The 23,231-nt window shown below is 43.0% G+C and overlaps 1 protein-coding gene across 1 annotated transcript; it reads left to right on the forward strand.

Moving 5' to 3' along the window:
• Positions 1 to 11,430: 11,430 nt before the first annotated feature.
• bin2b (bridging integrator 2b) lies at positions 11,431 to 18,937 on the forward strand (the record flags this gene model as incomplete). The annotated part of the gene is made up of 12 exons (XM_080546092.1): positions 11,431 to 11,523; positions 12,872 to 12,952; positions 13,929 to 13,983; positions 15,063 to 15,157; positions 15,406 to 15,501; positions 15,721 to 15,828; positions 15,933 to 16,018; positions 16,240 to 16,315; positions 16,530 to 16,612; positions 17,065 to 17,839; positions 18,177 to 18,269; positions 18,722 to 18,937. The coding sequence occupies 12 exons, from the start codon at positions 11,431 to 11,433 to the stop codon at positions 18,830 to 18,832; spliced, it is 1,752 nt and encodes a 583-aa protein (XP_080402218.1). The 3' UTR covers positions 18,833 to 18,937.
• Between the last annotated feature and the right edge of the window lie 4,294 nt (positions 18,938 to 23,231).

Here is a 23,231-nt window from a genome sequence, read left to right on the forward strand (position 1 = left end):
CGTTGCTACAGCTAGACGTATACTGTCACTACAACTTCTGTCTGACTGTCATTCAACCCCGCGTAAAAGTCTTGCGTAAAAGTCTTGCGTAAAATCTTCTTCTTCTTCTTCATCTGTTGGCTTTATAACATCCTTAACGTTGCACGACTGCCATCTTCTGGATTGAGCCAACTCCTACATTGTCCAGGTCGTCTCCCTTTCCTATCACCCACCAGTTCTTTTGAGAAAGCTGACCCGACACTTTATTTTTATTTTTTTATTTAACCTTTATTTATACAGGTAAAAACACATTGAGCCCCAAGGGCTCATTTTCAAGTGTGACCTGTTCACAGGCATACAACATCCACCACAAACAAATACAATACAACACCTGGCCTACATAGTCTAAAACTAAACTAAAACTACATAGTCTAAAACTAAAACTAGTCTAAAACAGTCTAAGATAAACTAAACTTTCCGTCAGTATAGACTAAAACTAAACTAAAACTACACAGTCTAAAACTAAAACTAGTCTAAAACAGTCTAAGATAATCTAAAACTAAGCTAAAACTACAAAAACCTAAAACTAGACAGCTAAAGATTTTGGGCCCTAAGAATATAGTATTGGGCCCCACCAAAACTAGACTTTATGATAGCATTAGAAGCTCTTTCACACACAGAAATTAGCTGTTTATATGGCATTTCTTTTAAGTGGTTCATGAAGACCCGATTATAAGTTATTAGCCACCCCTGATCTGTCTGAACGGGGCCCCTAAATCATAAAACACATCACTGTCTGCTCCTACTGTAACTGGGACAAATGAGATTCCTTATACGAACATAAAAAAACAGTTTTGAACAGTTTATAGGGGCCCATGCAAAGAGTGAAGCTTGTGTGGGCTACATTAGGGTTGGACGGTTTTATGGTTAAACCGAAAACCGTTTCTAAAAATAGCAATCAATTTACATTTAATCACAACATCATAAATTGTTATATTTAATAAACGCCATGCAAGTGTGTGGTTGAAAATGCTATGAAACTACTATCTCGGACTACAAAGGGCGCGGCTGTGGGCTCAGGTGGTAGATCCGGTGTGCAAAGATTGCAAAATCGGCGTTTTGGCGGTTCGATCTCCGGCTGGCCACGTGTCGAAGTGTCCATGGGCAAGACACTGAACCCCAAATTGCTCCCAATGAGCGGGCAGGTGCCTTGCATGGTAGCTTGTCGCCATTGGTGTGTGAAAGGGTGAATGAGAGGCCATTGTAAAGCGCTGCAGTTAACAAGTACATGTTCTACTGTTTCTTTTACCTGACATTGAATAATCACATAATCCAGTTGGATGTTTTCCTATAATGTGGAGAGTTCCGTTCAACTTTTCAGTTCAACTGTGCCCTATTCATAGTCTTGTCATCACCACCTGCTTTTTTATTTCCTCCCCTGTTTCTCACACACAGTACCCACTCTATTTTGTATTGCATAGATGTCTTCCTCTTGTCCCCGGGTCCCACTGCTGCTGCCACTCTTTATTGGCTTCCCTCCATACAATACTCTTTCCCTCTGATTTTGATATTTGAATGTGTCTATGTCTCTTTTTTAAGTGGCAGGTCTATACAGGTGCAACTCAAAAAATAATAATATCATGCAAAAGTTCAGTAATTCAACTTAAAGGGTTAAACTTAAATATGATATAGACTCATTGCATTGTACATTATGCATGATTATACTTTTCAGAGGGCTGACATTTCTGTATTTAAAATCATTTTCTTATTGATTTCATGTAATATTAAACATTTCTGAGATATTTAATTTGGGGTTTTCATAAGCTGTCATAATCATCAAATGTATAACAAATAAAGGCTTTAAATATCTCGCTTTGCATGTAATGAGTCTATATAATATCTAAGTTTAACCCTTTAAGTTGAATTACTGAAATAAATGAACTTTTGCACGATATTCACATTTTTGGAGTTGCACCTGTAAGTGATGTGTGTGTGTGTGTGTGTGTGTGTGTGTGTGTGTGTGTGTGTTCGTAGCATGATATTTAAACCAATCAGGAGTTGTTTATGCGTCACATACCCTGCAATACAATAGTATCTTGAGAAAAGCATGCCCAGGCAGCATCAGACAGCTTCATCTAAAAAAAAGTATAAATGTCACAGCTTAGATATTCACACCATAGGATTCCTGGGAACCCATCGGTATATAATATGTTTTGTGTACCTTACAACGTTGTTGTGGTCACAAGTTAGAAAATGGGTTTGAAATGGAAATTATCAGCTGCTGCTAGAGTGGAGTTTTGAACATTCCACCATTTGTGTGAATTGCTCACGAGACTTATCAGAATAAACCTGGATCTTTCTTTAGCGATGTTGATGGAATACCCACCTGGGTGTGATTTGTTTTATTAACAGCTTGTTTGGCTAGTTTACCCACTCTCTCATTACCCAATGCCCATATGCGCAGGGACCCAAATGAATGTGACCACAGTTCCTTGTTTTATTACTGTATGTATGTATTTCCATTATTTTAAATATCAGATCTTGGCGCTTACTAGATATACCTAGCTTTAGGCTGTACTGTCCAGGTGCTGAGTCACTACAGATCAGAGCTCTAATGGGATGTCAAATCTGGACTTGGGTGTCTGGCGAGAGTGTTTGAGGGCACCGACTCTGCGCACAGTGCGTAGTTGCTGGTCACCATTCCACAACTGCCTCAGAGACAACAATTATCACCCAGCAAAAAGGTGTTTTGAAGATCTTCGTTTAGAAGTTTTTGCTTGACCCAAGTGCATAGATCAGAAAAGAATAACAAAACATAACTATAGTAATTATAGTAGATTATTCTTTTATTTAACGAAAAAAATGAATAATTACTCATAACCCATAATAGTCCTGTCCAGGTTACCAGACACTGCCCTGGACAGGCACCAGTACGTGCATAACTCCGCTGCCAGGGTTATCACCCGTACCAAGCCCTGGCAGCACATCACCCCCATCCTCCCCCGTCTGCACTGGCTCCTGGTCAAACACCGCATCACATTCAAACTCCTCCTGCTCACCCTCCATGGCCTGGCCCCCCAGTACCTCTCTGATCTCCTGCACCACTACACCCCACCCAGAACTCTGAGGTCCTCTAACACAGGCCTTTTAAGCTGCCCTTAAAACCCACCTTTTCACCATTGCATTCAACCTGTCGTAACTGTTTCTTGTTTTGTGTGTTTGTCTCTCTGGCTCTGTTCTGTTTGTCCCATGCCCTTGTAAAGCGACTTTGGGTTTGTGAAAGGCGCTATATACATTTACGTTATTATTATTATTATTAACCCAATGCTTGGAATCATACAGCTGGAAAGCAGCAAAATGTACACCAAGGCCCCATGTCCAAACTGTCACATTCTTCTCCTTGCCTAGTTTCTTCTAAAAGAGCATAAGAGGAGAATATCTATGGGGAGGAACCTAGATATGCTCCAATGTGTTTTGAGAAAGGCGGATGCAAGCAATAGAAAACAGACTATTGGGACACACACACAGGCGCGTCTCTCAGCCAGATCAGGGACATGCTTGGCCTTGGCCTGTCCACAGTTAGCTCCATAGTCTCTCATTTTTGTTCTTCTACAGCAGTATTTCTCAACTGGGACCGGAAAGTTATTTTTCGGCACAGGAATCGCCAAGTTTCTTTTTGGAGTACTGCTTATATTAAAACAAATACTTAAGAAGTGACTAAATGGGTGTTAAACAACCATCTTCGGGACCTGTGAGAAACATCTCATCTTTCCACAGACCTGGAGTTGAAAAACACTGTTCTACGGCACCTTCCTTCACTTATGCTTCTTTCTGCCTCTTTCCTGGACCTTCTAATCATCTCTCAAATGAAAGCCATTGTACATTATTGCTGTTCAATTTCACACACACCCCTGTATTTCTACATACATATAGAGATCTAGGCCACTCTCAACCTCACAGGAAACTGATGTGCCAAAAATGGCCAGTGGATGGCGCCTGGAGGCCTGAGATTGATCCTGGCTCCAGAACAACTTGAATTCAAGAGCAGCTGTGACTGGTAGGAGGGCACAATGCTTTACAGGCAACTGAGACAACATTCAGCTTGCCGTACTATGTAGCTTAACATAACAAGACTTGACAGTTGAATTGAATTGAGTTGAATTGAGTTGTTAGCATGTAGGCTGACAAGACAGTCCTCATGAGTGAGCATCACGTTGGTATTGTGTCCTCCTTGAGGTCCTGTTGATTTGATTTTGATTTGATTTATTAGGATCTCCATCCATTCTTCCACTCTTCCTGGCGACCACTCAGAAGATATACAAGAAATCATCATAAAAAAACATATAACAAATAAGAATGACATCAACAAAACATCACAGAAAAGAATATGTTATATTATAACAAATGAGAAAAGAAAGACATCAACAACAAATAACACAAAAAATCTAATAAATACAAACCAATTCAAAGTTGTCAATGCTCACAGACTCAGTTTTTGGTGAGCATCACAAAACACATAACAGAAAAAGAACCATCTACACACAACAATAATTAACAATAGATTAAAAATACTCAGTTAGGAGTGCCAGTGGTAGCTACACCAATCTAGTGCATATGATGTGTTGTTTCACTTGTTTTTTTAAACAGATTTTATTCTGGGTTTTTGAGATATGATCTCCATTCAATCATAGCTATACATCACTGCACGTTGTTTCACATTTGTTTTGGTTTTTGGAATTGTGTAGTTACCACTGGTGGCATGTCTGGTGGGGTATGTGTGCGCATCAGAGATAAGTGTACGTTTTCAGAATATTTAAATTTTTTACAAATGAAAGAAGTGAGGCTTTTAACCTCTCATTATCTTTAAGCCAGAAGAGTCGGTCATGCATGACGTTTACTGTGTTCTCGTGTTACACTGCAGGGCACGTCGAGCTGCTCTGTTCTGAACACGTAGCTTCCCTAGATGTGTTTTAGTGGTGCCTGACCAGACCACCGGGGGCAGTAATCTAACTGTGATGATACCATGGTCTGTAGTACCTGACCAGACCACCGGGGGCAGTAATCTAACTGTGATAATACCAGGGTCTGTAGTACCTGACCAGACCACCGGGGGCAGTAATCTAACTGTGATAATACCAGGGGCTGTAGTACCTGACCAGACCACCAGGGGCAGTAATCTAACTGTGATGATACCATGGTCTGTAGTACCTGACCAGACCACCGGGGGCAGTAATCTAACTGTGATAATACCAGGGTCTGTAGTACCTGACCAGACCACCGGGGGCAGTAATCTAACTGTGATAATACCAGGGTCTGTAGTACCTGACCAGACCACCGGGGGCAGTAATCTAACTGTGATAATACCAGGGGCTGTAGTACCTGACCAGACCACCGGGCAGTAATCTAACTGTGATAATACCAGGGGCTGTAGTACCTGACCAGACCACCGGGGGCAGTAATCTAACTGTGATAATACCAGGGTCTGTAGTACCTGACCAGACCACCGGGGGCAGTAATCTAACTGTGATAATACCAGGGTCTGTAGTACCTGACCAGACCACCGGGGGCAGTAATCTAACTGTGATAATACCAGGGTCTGTAGTACCTGACCAGACCACCGGGGGCAGTAATCTAACTGTGATAATACCAGGGTCTGTAGTACCTGACCAGACCACCAGGCAGTCATCTAACTGTGATAATACCAGGGTCTGTAGTACCTGACCTGGCCACCAGGCAGTAATCTAACTGTGATAATACCAGGGTCTGTAGTACCTGACCTGGCCACCAGGCAGTAATCTAACTGTGATAATACCAGGGTCTGTAGTACCTGACCAGACCACTGGTAATCTAACTGTGATAATACCAGGGGCTGTAGTACCTGACCAGACCACCAGGGGCAGTAATCTAACTGTGATAATACCAGGGGCTGTAGTACCTGACCAGACCACCGGGCAGTAATCTAACTGTGATAATACCAGGGTCTGTAGTACCTGACCAGACCACCAGGGGCAGTAATCTAACTGTGATAATACCAGGGTCTGTAGTACCTGACCAGACCACCGGGGGCAGTAATCTAACTGTGATAATAGGGTCTTGAATGAATGAATGAATGAATGAATGAATGAATGAATGAATGAATGAATGAATGAATGAATGAATGAATGGACTTTATTGTCATTGCTACAGTACAGGTACCAAACAACGAAATTTAGGAGGGGTGGCTCCCCTGGTGTTAGGAAAGAAAAAAAAAAAACTTTTAGAAAAAGAATAAAATCACAAGAAGGTAAGGAGCTGGTTTACATAAATAAAGGCTATGTACACAATCCACTGTACTATACTGCACAGATAGTCAACTAGGGTTGTCATATTGCACAAAAGTATTTTTTCACGTTATTTAAAGTGTCACAGTTTGCAGGCTTGAAATGTACATGTTTGTGCCTCAGCACTAGCTGCCATACAATCCGTCCAGACTGTCCTGGGCCCAGAACTTAGGCCTTTTCTGTGTTCAGGGCCTTGACGGCCCTGTGGTAGAAGCAGTTCTTCAGTCTGTTTGTCTTAGCGGCCGGGGTCCTGTACCTCCTTTTCGAGGGCAGCCTGATAAAGTGTACGTGCCCAGGGTGGGTCGGGTCCCTGGAGATCTTGGAGGCCTTCCTGAGACAGCGTGTGTTGTACAGCTCTTCCAGAGAGGGGAGGGGGGCGCCGGTGATCTTCTGTGCTGTTCTCACGACTCTCTGTAGCGCATTTCTCTCCGCTGTTGTGCAGCTGTAGAACCAGTTGCAGATGCCGTAGGTGAGGATGCTCTCCACTGCGCCGCGGTAGAAGGCCACCAGTATCTCCTGCTTGTTGTGTTCTTTCCTGAGGCATCTCAGGGTGTATAGCCGCTGTTGTGCCCTCTTGATGGTGCCTTTTGTGTTGTCCTTCCAGGTCAGGTCATCCCGCATGTGATGTCCCAGGAATCGGAGGGTTGAGACTCTCTCCACGCTCTCTCCGTCGATGAGCAGGGGCTGGATCTCGGACTTTTTCCTCCTGAAGTCTACGATGAATTCCTGGGTCTTTGACTTGTTCAGCAGCAGGTTGTTAACCTTGCACAGCTTGCTCAGTTGCTCTACCTCATCCCTGTACGCCGCCTCGTCCCCCCCCGAGATACATCCCACCACGGTGGTGTCATCTGCAAACTTTACGATGTAGTTGCTGGGGTGGACGGGGGTGAAGTCGTGGGTGTAGAGGTTGTAGAGGATGGGGCTTAGCACGCAGCCCTGGGGGGACCCAGTGCTGAGTCTGAGGGCTGTGGAGGTGTGGGAGCCCACCCGCACCCTCTGGGGGCGGTCGGTCAGGAAGTCCTTGATCCACGCACATATAGAGTGTGATAGACCCAGGTCTAGTAGTTTGGTCACTAGCCTGTCTGGAAGGATGGTGTTGAAGGCGGAGCTGAAGTCCACGAAGAGCAGTCTCGCGTAGCTGTTTCCCCTCTCCAGGTGGGATAGAGTGGCGTGGAGAGTCGTCGCGATGGCGTCCTCTGTGGACCTGTGGGCTCTGTAGGCGAACTGGTATGGATCCAGGTTGGGCGGGAGGCGTGTGAGTATGTGGGCCCGGACTAGTTTCTCGAAGCACTTCATGATGATTGGTGTGAGTGCCACCGGGCGGTAGTCGTTTAGGCAGCTCACCGTGCTTTTCTTCGGGACTGGGATGATAGTTGAGTTTTTTTTTGATTGGTAGGACATGATTGGTTAGATGTGGTGTTAAAAAAGAAGAGCATCTCTTGACTACAGATATGTTTCTTACCATCTTTTGCACAAGTGAGTCAATATGTTTTGACCATGTTAGTTTACAGTCCACCCCTACAAGTTACCCCAAGAAGCTTTGTTTCCTACACTTTCTCAATAGCAGCATTGTTCATTGCCAAATTCAGCTGTGGTTTATTTCTAAATGAGTGTTTTGATCCAAATACAATGCGAGAGATCTCAAACATGCCATGCATGCAAGAAGGCCAAAACATATTTCTGAGCTAGAGGTGTTCTGTCAGGAAGAATGGGGAAAAATTCCCAAAACAAGAATTGAAAAACTCTTAGCTGGCTACAGGAAGGGTTTGCAAGATGTTATAGTTGCCAGAGGAGGAGTTAGGAAGTACTAGCTGACAGGGTTCCCAAACCTTTGCACAAGGCCTTTTTCCTTGTTTTATTATTTTGAAATTGTAAAAAGTTAAATAAACATTAATCTTGCTTTAAAATGTGATGAAATGTGTCATGTTTAACTTTGTACCATTTAGAGGTCAGGTTTGCTTCTTTTCACTTAGATATTAATTGTAAAAGGAATTTTGACTAGGGGCGCCCAAGTTTTTGCACCCCACTGTATATCATTAATCCTAGATTCATAATACAGTTTCTTCTTCTTTTTGTTCAATTTAGTGACAGTTTACAGTATGCTTGCCAGTCAGATGTGCAGCCACAGATCTGTTTGCCACTCCCTTCGCCTCACCTCTTTTAGCCATGCGTTCTTTTAGTTCATCATCAACCCAAGGAGCCCTAACAGCTCTAGCAGTCAGCCTCTTGATAGGTACGTATCCAGCTGGGACCAACAGTTCATTGAACATGTTTAGTATCTGGGTCTGTTTGTTCGTTGACCTCAGACCAGCAGATATTATATCATCCACATATGAATCAGGACATACACTCTTATCTTATTAGATCTTTTATGTAAAAATGTTGGTCCAGCCATTGGAGCGTTAGTCTTCCTGGAAATTAAATCATAACATTAGATTAAACCATAACAAGAAAAGTGTTACTCTCCATTAAATAGGACACATAGGCACATGGCGTGTGAGCACAGTGCCTTGTGACACAAATAAGGACAATATGACAAAATAGAGTTGACATGATTGGCTATAAAATAATCAAACCAGTTGCTTACCTTCTCCTGAGCTCGATTCAATGACTTTTGTACCCTTTGCAAGAGAGACATTTCAAGAATTCCAGCCCCAGCCCCTATGTTTGGCCCTGTCTTGTTCTCTGCCATCGTGTCTCCTTTCTCCCACTAACTATGGCTCTGCTCTGCTTCCTCTTGCAAAACTGCTGCTTATATCTGTCTTGAAAACTTAGGGGGGGCGGAGGGGAGCAAAGCCAACACAGAGAAAGTGAGTACGCACACAGGCAGACAGGCAAGCAGACACACACACACACACACACACACACACACAATGATGATGATGATTTAATCTAGTGGAGATACCAGCCTAGCACTACTGTAATATTTCCAGCAGTGGAGGCTGGTGGAGGTCAGGCTTGTCTTAGATTTTCCTTATTCAATCAATTACAATGAGCGGATCCTGATTTCTACCTCCGACTCTGACAGCCTCCCCTGATCCAGTGATTTCAAATGATGATATCATCAATAGCCTTCTGATTTTGTAAAATTACTAGATTTGTCATGTTATTCAGTTATTTGTTTAAATTGTATACAATTTAACTCTTTGACTGCCAGCCATGTTCAGAGCGGAGAGCTCCACACTGCCAGACTTTTGGGGCATTTTCGCTGAACTTTGAAGACCCACCAAATATTGAATTTTCGGACTACATAAACATTGAACATATCTACCAAAACTTTAGACTCTCTTCTTTCATCAGAAAAAGAAAGTTTGTTTCTAGCCTCTTTGAGTGTTTAGAAATCGGCCGTAGAACATAGGGTGGTTTCAGCAAAAACACCTGATTTTGACCAATAAACAGAGAAAACGAGCTTTTTCTGCAGAACTTTTTATTTTATTTTATTTTTCTGCACTTTTTCTGTATCATCCGACTCTGAACTGTTTGAAGAGTCGCGCGATGGCCGCGCTGCTCCGCGATGCTCCGCAATGCTCCGCGCCGCGTTTGGCACATACCCTGATCCGTTTCGCCATTACTACAACCCACAGCAAGCCACTTCCTTCTCCAGGCTTTTATCGAACTACTGCCCCCATCTGGGACCGAAATACATTACACCCAAGTCTGAAATTCACTCGCTAGGTGTAGAACATGTCAATAACGCGATCCCCGCGAAAAAAAAAAAAATTCTATAAGACGCCAATTGGCGTCTTTGGCAGTCAATGAGTTTGTACTGTAATGTCATATGGATTGACTTAAATAGCGCCTTATTCCAAAGTGCTTTACAATCACCTCTCATTTACCCATTCACACTACACTACAGGCTCTGGCCTGCTCATTGGGAGCAATTTGGGGTTCAGTGTCTTGCCCAAGGACACCTCGATATGGGGTTCGAACCGCCGACCTTGCGATCATTAGACCTCCTGCTCTACAGCCGCTCCCCTCAGGGCCATCCACATTATTCATGTCTCACACGGGGATGGACTTGCTACAATAAATCGTTGTCATTGGAGTAATGACGTTTCATTTATAGCCTTGGTCGTCCATGTCTATGAAAGAACCCCACATGACAGCGTGTTGACGGATGGAACGTTTGACCCACTTTTTGAATTCTATCTATCGGCATTTTTCAACCAGTCAACGTTTTTTTCGTGGACCTGCAGGTAGGCTAGCAGTGACTTGCCCATGCCTCATTAGGTCTATATATGTAACCTTAATTACATATAATTAATCTAATCTTCCCACCGATCAGCCCGGTGTTGTGTGTCAAATGAGGGTAGATCTCCTAATCTGTTCTGCTCATCTGTGGTCGTCAAAGTCAAAAAGGACTTGCTAGCTCATGTAAACGGTTCAGCGGAGCTAGCTTAACGCACAGCAGAGGCTCATCAGAAAGAGTAAATAATCATTCTAAAGTTTCACTTTCATTTAATTTGGACCATCACATCAAAGGGTATCGTCGTTTTTGTTTGTTTGTCAACAAGCTGTGAAGCTCCTCACAAACGCTTCCAGAAAAGTATCTTTCACTAGCAACGCATGGCAGGTAGCGCTATTATCTATATCTGGTCATGAGTGCAACAACAAATCAATGTCTCATCCATTTCAGGTGAGTCTCATCCTGTGTTACCTGGGGGGTTGAGCAACAGCATGGAATGACGACTTGGTGGTGATTACCTCATGCTTGTTGAGTCACTGACACTGGTGAGTAAAACTTGGCAGGAATTGTATTACTTTAATATGAAGAATGTTTTTTCACACACTAAAGTGTGTGTGAGAGAGAGATTGTGTGTGTGTGTGTGAGAGAGAGAGAGAGAGAGAGAGAGAGAGAGAGAAAGTGTGTGTGGGTGTGTGTGTGTGTGTGTGTGTGCGTGTGTGTGCGCGTGTGTGTGCGTGTGTGTGTGTGTGTGTGTGTGTGTGTGTGTGTGTGTGTGTGTGTGAGAGAGAGAGAGAGTGTGAGTGTGAGAGAGTGTGCGTGCCATAACACGCTTTCACTGTGTTGGCTTTGCTCCCCCTCCGCCCAAAGTTTTCAAGACAGATATAAGCAGCAGTTTTGCAAGAGGAAGCAGAGCAGAGCCATAGTTAGTGGGAGAAAGAAGACACGATGGCAGAGAACAAGACAGGGCCAAACATTGGGGCTGGGGCTGGAATTCTCGCCAAAAGGGTACAAAAGTCCTTGAATCGAGCTCAGGAGAAGGTAAGCAACTGGTTTGATTCTTTTATAGCCAATCGTGTCAATTCAATTTGGTCATATTGTCCTTATTTGTGTCACAAGGCACTGTCACCAATTGGTGGTCTGACTAGCCTATTTATCAGCATACCGTCTCTACATAACTGTCAGGGAATTAGGGACTTGGCAACTACTGTCCTGACCTTTCTCCTTAAAACGTATGAAACAGACATGTGCCTATGTGTCCTATTTAATGGAGAGTAACACTTTCACAGACAGCTATGGCGTGTGAGAATCAGTGATACAGTATCTCTTATGGTGAATAGTACGCTGTCAATTGCGATACAGTTCTTCAGGCACAGGCATAGTTTTCATACAGAAGAGACTTTGCTTGATTGCTGTCAACAGGACTGACAAGTAGCCTAAATAATGATTACCCCTTGGGCAAGGGTTTGAAGAGAGAAGTGCTTCAAGAATCATACTGAATGTAGCCTAGAGGTTGAACATTATTGTCAGAGCACAAATAAGACCATGTAGGCAAATAATTTCCAATGGGCTTTCCCTCTACTAGTCTGTCAAGGCTATTTTGTTGATGTTGAGTGCAGCTGTGTGTGGACACAAAAGCTAACACTTCCTGCCTCCGAATTCACTTCCTCTCACTTTCTGCTCTCAGTCAGTGGGTTTGCGGTTCCCTCGTTTGGCTGGGTGCTCTCTGCAAGTGTCACTTAACTGCTAGATGGTCTAAACAAGACCGACAGTGTTGATTGATATGTTGTCTCCAACAGATTTCAGTGTCTAACCTAAACTAACTTCATCTGGGCCCAGTTGTTCAAAAACAAAGAAAGATCCTGATTTATTTTGTTGCTATCCAGGATCAGATCTATCTGAAGGCATGATCTCTGTCATTACCATTTCCAAATGAGAAAAGTGTGGTGAAGTAGTGCTTCCTTCCCAAGTGATTGAAAATGAATTCAGCACAAGTCATCAGGGCCCCGGTTGTTCGAACCATTTAATCTGGATCAGAATGATCCTGATTTATTTTTTTGCTGTCCAGGGTCAGATCTATCTGACTGAGTCCTATAGGGGAAATCCAGCCAGCTCGATCTGATCTCGGATAAGCAAAAAAAGAATCGGGATCATTCTGATCCAGATTAAACGTTTTGAACAACCGGGGCCCTGATGACTTGTGCTGAATTCATTTTCAATCACTTGGGAAGGAAGCACTACTTCACCACACTTTTCTCATTTGGAAATGGTAATGATAGAGGTCATGTCTTCATTAGCCTATATCAATTTCCAATGGCCTTTTTATACTTTTAGTTATTAATGTTGATCACTGGACGTCATCTGTGTTGTTGTTGTCGTCCTCTTATAGGTCATGCAGAAGCTAGGGAAGAACATGGAAACCAAGGATGAACAGTTTGAGCAGTGCTCCCAGCATCTCCTGAAACAGCAGGTACCAATAAGAAGCCTGGACCTTTTCTACCTGACGTTTGTGTCATCCGTAGATCATCCGTAAATTAATATTCGGTCCTCTGATGCTCCCAACCAGAGTGCTCTGATTTCAGAGTGATCAGACGGATTGAATAAAAGAAAACACACCCTGTATGACTCATATTGACTTGGCTTTCCTAATCTGATCATTCCCATAGAAAGAAATTGATTAGGTCTTAGTCATGTCATGTGACTGAAACCTTTGTGACTTGCTTGATCCAAATGTATGCCTGGTGTTCTTATTTGCTTTTGTGTGTTTTACATTCTTAGATTTTTATTTCATTTGACTAATGTACGATTTAATGGCTAATGGGCTCTAGCCTTATACACTTATTTGAATAACACTAGGAAAAAACTAACATTATTTAGACTGCTGGCTTTTTAAAATGTTTGTTTACTGTCCTCATGTCAAGGCCAACCGTACCATGCTCTCAGTGTTGCTTTGACATGGTACAAGGCCTAACAAGGACAACGATTTGCCATATCCTTCCTTATTTCCCTCAAACATGGGCTTAGTTCAGTATATCATCCCTTTGTGTTTTGGTCCAAAACAAGGAATTCCAACTCAGAAACAAAATGTTATCTTCAAAGTTATTTTCGAACATACCGGTAATTCGAGTGTATTCCCTGGCCGTAACCTAACTTATCTTCTCCCAGAAGTGGCCAATTGAAGGTTTCGTGTATACAGCACAGAAGATACAAATTATATGAAATGTCACAGGAAGGAGCTCCGCCCTAAAAACAAGCTGTTCTCCTGCACGAAACACTATTCACTTTCACTGTCACATTTAACGGTTATCATGCATCTTGTACTATGAAGTTCCTCTGCCTCTCTCACGATGCATTTGGAGTTGCAGCTTCTGTAAAGGTGATCAAATCAAATAGCCTTTGACTGATGCAACCTGCTCACTCTTCTCTCTGTTCTTCTACCCCCACAGACTGATGGGGGCAGGCTATCCAAGGATGTCAAAGCCTACTTCAATGCAGTGAAAGGTAGGATCTGTCCAGTATGCCTTCACTCCATAGAAGAGGTTGCACGCACGAAAAAGAGCATGGTCACAGATTTGATTAGTGTCGTATCACATGAATGACGTTACCGGTAGCTTAAGTGAAGGAAATCAAATTAGGAGCTCAATACTAAGGTCAAAGCCAAACCTCTGCATTTGAAACATATTTTTTAGATGTTTTGTATTATTATACAAATATAATATAATATTATTATTATTATTATTATTATTATTTTTATCAGAAATTATTAGGCTACTGTCTTCTTCTTTCAACCTTTTTTTGATTGTGTTTACAGTTGTATTCAATTATGTTGTACTTTCAATGGCTGCGTTTGTAAATTTGCTCTGGGAGCGCACACTGGGTTCAACGTCATAAAGGGACCAAGTAATTTGATTGGACGAGGCATTCCATGAGTGTTGACCAGATTTCCAGAGCGAATTTACGAACGCAGCCAAATGCTCAAGTACTTTCAAATCCCTTCGAGTGGCAGGAGAGAGAAATTGAAGAGAGAAGTGAATTAGATCTATTCTTACCACTTTCTGTGTTTTGCAATGCTGTCTGTGATGCTTTATGAGGACAAAGGAAGGAACTGCCCATTAAAGGGCAGACACAGCAATGAAATAACTATTATTTATCTGACCAAGCATAAGAATGGATTAACAAAACAACATTAGTATTTGTATAGTCTCTGTTTTTAGTGCAGCAGTGCAGTATGATTCCACCACTCAGGAAGTGAGTGTTATTGTGGCCTTTTAGCGTAGGTGTAGCCAAATGTGCCCTCGATGCCACAAGACCAAAACATCTTTATCTAAGCGCTGATTCACTCTATCCCATGCCAGCTGTGTCCACTTTGCAAGACCACAAACGTTACGATTGGTAGTTTTTTCTTCTGCAGGAACCTGTATACAACACAATACAGTGAGAAATGCTTACTTAGCGTTTCGAAACATAAACTTTAGCTTTACAGAGTCATCAAAAGTGATGTTTTCGGTTGTGCTTTGGCTATTCTTTCGGTTGGCTTTTTTTTCGAGTTAACAGTTTCCCCCCGTCCTCCCGTCCCACAGCAATGCACGAGACATCCAAGCGACTGTCCCAGACGCTGAGAGATGTGTATGAACCTGAGTGGCAAGGAGGAGAGGACCTGTCTGTCATTATGGAGGTGGGCCAGAATGTTCACACACATCAGTGTGACGGTGTAGACTAGTTAGCCAACGGTACATTAGACTAGTTAGCCAACGGTACATCTCATGTCTGTTGTGTTGTGAACTGAGGCATTGTCACTTTGTTTTAACTTTGGCAGTATTTGAACTGTTTTGTATGTGTATGAAAAGAGGTATAAAAGCCTCCACTTTGGATGATAAGTATTATCATTGCAATAAAGTGATTCTTTCTTCCCCGCTACTGCAGAGCGAAGACTTGCTGTGGAATGACTATGAAGAGAAACTAACAGATCAGATAGTCCGCACCATGGAAAATTACACAGGCCAGTTTCTGGAAGTCAAGGTAGGGGGTTTCTACTACTACTACAATTGGGAATTATACAGTGTTGTGGTGCAATACGACTTGATCACATGTCCAAATCCTCTCTCACTATACACAGAGGTTATAGTAAGACAAAGGCGTGCTGTGCCCTTCGAAGGGGCTTGGTCTCACAAACCAATAATCACGTGGCCGTAATTGTAATCCATCTCTGCCGATGGGTTTTGTGATCTCCTCTTTCAGGAACGCATGGCCAAACGTGGTAGGAAGCTGGTGGACTACGATTCCTCTCGCCACCACTTGGAAGGGCTACAGAACGCTAAGAAGAAAGACGAAGCCAAAATCACCAAGGTGCATTATTATAAAATGCATATTCAGTCTTACCTCTATTTCTGGGGTTCTGGTTAGAAAAGGAACTGAAAGAATGTCATGTGCTTTTTCCCCGCTCTAACCAGGCAGAGGAGGAGTTCAACAAAGCGCAAAGTGTCTTTGAGGAAATCAACAAGGAATTGAGGGAGGAGCTTCCTGTTCTCCACCAAAGGTAAAAGTCTTCTGACAGGACGTCATTACCATCATCTCTATGATCATTCCGGGGTAACCACTGTGTTGGCAAGGGCCCATTCAGGAATAACCATCATTCAAATCTCTAACATACATTGAGTTCCATTCAACACATCTCTATCTTTATCTAATATAAAGTTGTTAAGTGGCTCTAGTGGTAACCCAAAAGTGACAAAATAACTTCCCCTCTAACACCCACAGCCGAATTGGATGCTACGTGACTGTTTTCCAAAACATTTCCAACCTGAGGGACGTCTTCTATAAAGAAATGAGCGTGGTAAGGTTCTCCTACAGTTTGAGACAAACCTAACAGGAATGAAAAAGACGAATTCCATGATTCTGTTAGTCATATCGGAAGTATACTGATGAATGTAATGTTCCTAATATGGTAACTGACTAAAGATTCTACGAAAAGCAAAATCTTTAACTTGCAGGAACCACACAACAACATTGAGCTGATATTGAATAATACTAAACATGTTTCGTTTCAGCTGAACCATGAGCTTTACAATGTGATGAAGAAGTTGGAGACTCAACATTCAGGAAAACCTTTTATCATCAAGGGCCTCAATACGTAGGTTCACTGCATTTCTATTGAATTCTATTCTATTCTGGCTCATAGTTGAGCAGAACAAAATATTTAATGTTGACATTTGATGATGCTAATGGATTGACATGCTAATTTAGCCTTTGGTACAAGCTTGTCATATCACTAGATCTGGGAAGATTGATAAACCAGTTGTGCACTGCTAAAAGTACTTTAATATGATAATAGCATTTTCTTTTGTTTGTATCTATCTAACTCTACTAAGGTAAAAGGCAGTGCTAGCCTTGTTACGGACAGACATATTTTCATTCGAGAGGCATTTGTAGATGCTGAAATGAGCCGAATCATATGGAGCCTAGCTTTAAACGTAAAACCACCAAGATGTACTCCCTTTGGAACGGTCATGCTCTTATCAAATCTAGAAACCCGCCGACAACAAATGCCACATGAATTCACTCTCTTCTCCACCTCGTTTTCAGGAACAAATCCAAAAAGAGGAAATCCTTGGTCATCTCTGCACCCATTCCTTGCAACACAGCCTTCCCTGCAGACCACACATCCCTCCATACGTCTGGCCAGAACGGCAAAGAGGCAGACACCCCCAGCCTTGGAGAGAACCCCACAATCATCATCTCGGAGGAGCCCACGCCGGCGGGCGAGGTCACCGACGTCCCCGCTGTCGCCTCCGCCGAAACATCCGACTCGGACGAGCTGAGCTCCAACGACCCCAACACCCCTAAAAGACAGTCCGTGTGCGACAGCGTCAACAGTGACCGGAGCGACGTCACAGCGGACGGTCTGAATCCTTTCGATGAGCCCGGCTCCAGCCAATCGGAGGACTCCTCCTCCTCCTCCGCTGTCGAAGTGCAAACCGAAAGGTCAGAGGCGATCGGGGGTGACGAGGCGTCCGACCGGGAGACTCCTACGGGGTCTACAGACGGCCACGTCCCACACGCTGAACAGGAGGAGAGCGCGCCTGTTCCAACCAAGCCTCCGCCTCCGCCTGTCCCTGCCCCGCGTCTCTCCTTCTCTCCTGTGGAGTCTACCGTCGCAGCGAAGGAGGGAGAGGGTGCTCTCGTGGAGTCTACCGTCGCGGAGAAGGAGGGAGAGGGGGCTTCACGTCTCTCCTTCTCTCCTGCAGAGTCCCGCGTTGTGGTGAAAGAGGGAGAGGGGGCTTCCCCGGACCTGCAGTCAAGCCAAACCACCACAGGAAATGCCTCAGCCTCCCAGAATCCATCTGGTTTCCTGTACAAGGTGAAGCAGATGTAGCTTGATATCAGGCTGTTTGACTTGAACCCTATTGGACAGCAGTGTCTCCAGAAATGCAGTTATTATGTGATGGATCAGTTATTAATCAGTTAACAAGGATACAGAGAGATACAGTTAGGCTATCAATCGGTTCTTTGACACAGAGAGTTTGTTAATAACAACAACCAATGAGAGAGGTATCGGAGAGAGGTATTGTCTTGTCTGTATTGTATGTGTGAGGGAACATGAATAGAGCCCCAAAACCGTTACACTTGTATTCAACACTTGGATTCAGTATTTCTCCTCTAATGGAAGCGTGTTGTGATTGTGCTGTTGATACCAGGCGGTGGCGCTAGAGAGTCAGGCATCGGAAGACGGACTGCTGCAGTTTGAGAAGGGGGATGTCATTCTTGTGCTTTCCGAAACTGTGGACCAGGTTTGCATTTGTTTTCATATGTGTATCAGTGCAACATCAGTTTTCTAGTCTCTGTCTCCACTGTACAGTATAGGCTACAAGTCGGCCCACTATAAGTAACATCTTATCTGTCCTTTGGTTGGATAGTAGTTATTGAGATAAAAACGTACATTTACATTTCTGGCATTTAGCCGACAAATATATACAACACAGCGACTTACAACAAATACGTTTGTCTAAGTAAGTGATCATCTATCCATCAGAGAACATAATCTATGCTTGGGCCAGAGATCATTGGCAGTCAAAATTCTAGAAGAAGGAAGAATTGAGTTTATTTTTCTATTATTATTTATTTTTATTATTATTATTTACAGTAATGAAACTCTACAGGGGGGTAGAGGGGATGGAGAGGTTTCAAAAACGTGTTGTTGAATGGTCATAGCATGATAATTTGTATTCCTTTCCTGGTACAGCAAGAAGGCATGTTGAATGGAGTGAGAGAGGAGAGCTGGAACCAGTACCGGGATTTAACGGATCGCTCTGGATACTTCATGGAAAACCTGATCCAACCACTTGAAAACTGATCCAGCCACTCGAGTCAGAATGAAGCCAACGGCCTCTTCTGTTTTCCTGTCTGCCCCTCAAGCTATGGGTGACTCAGCAGCACACACACACAGTGAACCCAGATAGTACGGGTGTGGAGAATGCAAAAGATGTGGTGACTGACTCACAGGCTTCGATAGTTGCAACTTGTTTTACCGCATACAATGAGTCTTTAGACAAAGAGATTCATAAGAATGTTCTAAATTTATAACAAGTGTTGTTTGTGTGATTTCCAGTATCAGGGGGGTATTCCATCAACGTTGCTGAAGGAAAATCCAGGCTTATTTTGATTAATTTCACGAGACTTATCAAAAATAAGCCTGGATTTTCCTTTAGTGACATTAATGGAATACCCCCCAGGTGTTGTTTGTCTTGTTCAAAGTCTTGTGAAAAAAATACTGTGAAACAAAGAGAATACTTTTTTTTAACGTTGATGCTATGCAAAGATTTATTGTTAATAAAGTTGTTAGTGAGAGAGAGGAGTCAAAGTGTCTTGAAGTGAACGAACCAGAAGTATGTTGTTAGTTTGTTGAGCTTACAGACGGCCTCATCTGCAGGTTGTCTGGAAGACTAGTTCAGAATTCTAAATGGTCTCTTAAGGCCAGTGCACACGGCGTGCGATTTTGTCGCACAACAACATTCGATTCTCAATTCACACCACCGAAGTGTGTGGGTGTGAATGGAGAATCGAATGTTGTCATGCGACAAAATCGCACGCAGTGTGCATTGGGCTTTAGCCCCGGCGCGCTATCCTGTAGATCTGACATGAGGAAGGTGAAGGTGAAGGTGATATGGTGAGGCAAGGTTGAGCATTGACCATTGGTTATTTATGCTGTTATCCTGTCTGATCTAAAGTAGTGGCTAGGGGCCGTAAAAAAAAAAACATCATGGAGGTGCTTCACCTTCCCTCGGCCTGCATCCACTTGTGGAGGTTTAGCCTCTGCACCTCACACTTTAAACCACAAGGTGGCAATAGTGATCTTGCATCTTGGGCCATGAATTTGTGAGCTACATTTCTGGCTTTTTCCCCCAAAGTATTTAGTCTTGAATGATGGTAAATCCCTGGTCACTAACACTATGATGCCCCTCTGTCATTTCACTTTTTTTATTTATTTATCCAAAGTGACTTCTAATCAATATCATTTTATAACTGATAATTTCCTTCTCAACGCAACACATTTTGAGAAGACCGTTATGTCCTCCCCCAAGTGGTCTTACTAGGGGGAAGGAGGACCGTAACAGCCAAGTACATAGTGTGGTGCTCCAAGTTAACACACCAACAGTCAGTTAGACCTTACACAAACCACAAGGGAACAGGAGAAGGGCTGTCCAAGCGGGCCACTAGAGAACAAACAAATATATCAAAAGGCCCTAAGCTTGCCTACACCTCTCCCCTGATCCTAACCCAAAAGCTTAGCTACCTAACTACCGGTATCCCTACTCAGGAGCCTAACCTACCTGCTACAGAAACAATCGGGGTGAGACTGCTTGTTTCTAACCTAGTGTTAGAAAGGTGCATCTAAAACAAAAATAATATCGTGGAAAAGTTCAATATTTTCTGTAATTTAATTTAAAAAGTTAAACTTTAATATATTCTAGATTCATTACACATAAAGTGAAATATTTCAAGCCTTTTTTTGTTTGAATGTTGATGATTACGGCATACAGCTCATGAAAATCCAAAATCCAGTATCTCAAAATATTCGAGTATTACATAAGACCAATCAAAAAAGGGATTTATAATACAAAAATGTCAACCTTCTGAAAAGTATGTTCATTTATGCACTCGATGTGTGGTCAGGGCTCCTTTTACACAAATGACTGCATCAATGCGGCGTGGCATGGAGGCAATGGAGGTTTACTGAAGTACTGAGACAACTAAATGTAGTTTGGCATCTAACCAGAAATAGTCTAATGTCTAAATAGTGGCATAGTGCAAAATACATGATATTGTAGACTGTGCATGGTATTACAGTATAAGGTATTACAGTGAGTATAAATAAATGAATCTAATAACTGAATATGCATGAGATGACTATCAATATGATGTACAGTTGAACATGGGCAATAGGTATTGAGGTATGTTACATACACTCACCGAACACTGGAGGTGGTGTAATGGTGTGGGGAATGTTTGCTTGGCACTTGGGGACCATTAATACAATCCAATCATCACTTGAATGCCACAATGTACCCATCTTCTCATGGCTACTTCCAGCATGATAATGCACCATGTCACAAAGCAAAAGTAATCTGAAACTGGTTTCATGAACATGACAATGAGTTCAGTGTTCATCAGTGGCCTTCCCAGTCACCGTATCTGAATCCAATAGAACACCTTTGGGATGTGGTAGAATGGGAGATTCACAGCTTGAAGGTGCACCTGAAAATCTGCAGGAATTGTGTGATACGTCATGTCATCATGCACCAGAATCTCAAAGGAATATTTCCAACATCTTTCCACGTGCCAATGCCACGAAGAATTGAAGCTGTTTTGAGAGCAAAGAGAGGCCCCTACCCAGTATTAGTATAGTGTTCCTAATAATGTGTTTGATGATACAGTATGTAAGCTGTATCATTAGATATGAATAAATATGATATGTGTAAACAAGCAGTGCTGGAAAAGCTACATTGAAGTCCTGAGTGTGCAGCCAGTAGAGGTATGGGGGGGGGGGGGTACACTGATACTGGGAGTCAATGTTCCTCATGTTGGGGGGTGGCAGTGGGCGGCTGGGCTACCCTGAGATTCTGAGTCCAGCAGAGTAATGGCTTCCGGGAAGAAGCTGTTCCTGAGCCTGCTTGGTGCGGGAATGGAGACTGCTGAGAGGGTTGTACTTAAAAAAAAGAATAATTGGAGTAAAAACTAAAAAAATGATGAAATTATGATTTGGAGTGAAAAAGTGCCTGTGGTCTCCTCTTCCACACAAGGACATAAAACCACATCCCTATTGGTGTAATATTCCTCATTCTACAGACCGAAAACACACATATGAGGTCACCACAATGACAGGGCCTGCCCTTGAGCAATTTCAGAATTGAAATTGGAATCATGTTTGCCTCAGCTTTCCTGGAAGGAGAACGCTGCTTGTATATTGCACAATACCTCTGAGGAATATGTTTCCCTGTTACAGCGGTTCCTAGGTAAAATGTTTGTTTTTTGTTTAGTTAGAACCGACGGTATTTAATGACATGCTAAGCCTATTCAGAGGCAATGATAGGTGACGTCGTGTTTTGACGGTTGGAATTTTGGGGGGTTTCCTTCACTTGAGAGGAGAGGAACAGTTTCAAGAGAATTCAGTCTCTTCCCCTCTGGCCTGATACGACTGTACCAGTGGAATTGCAGCTACTTCCCATGAACGTGCTCCTAACCACAGGAAGTCCTTCAAGGGATAGAGAGCACACCAGAATGTGTGATGAGAACTAGCAGTATTGGTTTATCAATTTCCTTGTCAATTCCTTTCTTTGTTTAAGAACTTTGAGTTATGGAATAATGATAATAATTGTACAAACAGTCAACATTTTCTGTTCCACCAAAATCTGCTCCGTCCACAGTTTCTCCATTGCGCAGGTTTTTCCGTCTGCTTCCATAATTGTCCCCACTTTTTACTACATTATAATGGAAAATATGGAATCATAATGTCTCACAGGCGTGCCTTTTAGTCTTTTTTTTTATTAGGGCAGGGGGGTTGGGGCAGTGGTGCGAGTGACACCACTGAGCTGTGGTAGTTGGTGGGTTGATTTTTTTAGAGGGAGGAGAGGTATTGCAACAGATGATATAACTGGTGCCAGCAACATCATGCAACAACCTAATGAATCCATGTGTCTGTATCAACGCCTCAATGAACAACTGCTTTTACACGACACTTTCCAGGGCACAGCTGATTAGAATTGTCACACATAGTCCTTTCCTTTTCCCAACCAACACAGTGGCAGACACTTTCGACATGGCTATTATTCAACTGACCACAGGGAATACACACATATACATACTTGCAGGGTCCACAAGCTCAACAGATGACAACGTGGGGGTCACACTTAGCAGACCCCCCCCCCCCCCCCCCCCGAGTGGAGGGAACCCAAAACTCTGTTATTTATAGCACTCTTCCAAAGCACTGGGAGGCTAAGAGGGAAGGTGATATTCTCATTGGAAGGGCAGACCTTCTGGGCTCCATTCCCATACTAAAACAATGCATTGTTCCTTGTCTTCTCTCAACGAGCGGTCGGTCTTCTCTCCCTTCTCTCTTTCCCTTCCTATTACTCTCTCTCTCTGTGTTTTGCTTGTTTGTTGTGGGAGTTTTACCCCCAACCCTCTTGGGAGTGGGTGTGTGGATGTTTCACAGGCATGAGTGTGTCGTATTAGTGTTTAGACCCGTTAAGAAG

Source organism: Nansenia antarctica (genome assembly GCF_963989245.1).
Source record: "Nansenia antarctica genome assembly, chromosome: 15".
Lineage (NCBI taxonomy): Eukaryota > Metazoa > Chordata > Actinopteri > Argentiniformes > Microstomatidae > Nansenia > Nansenia antarctica.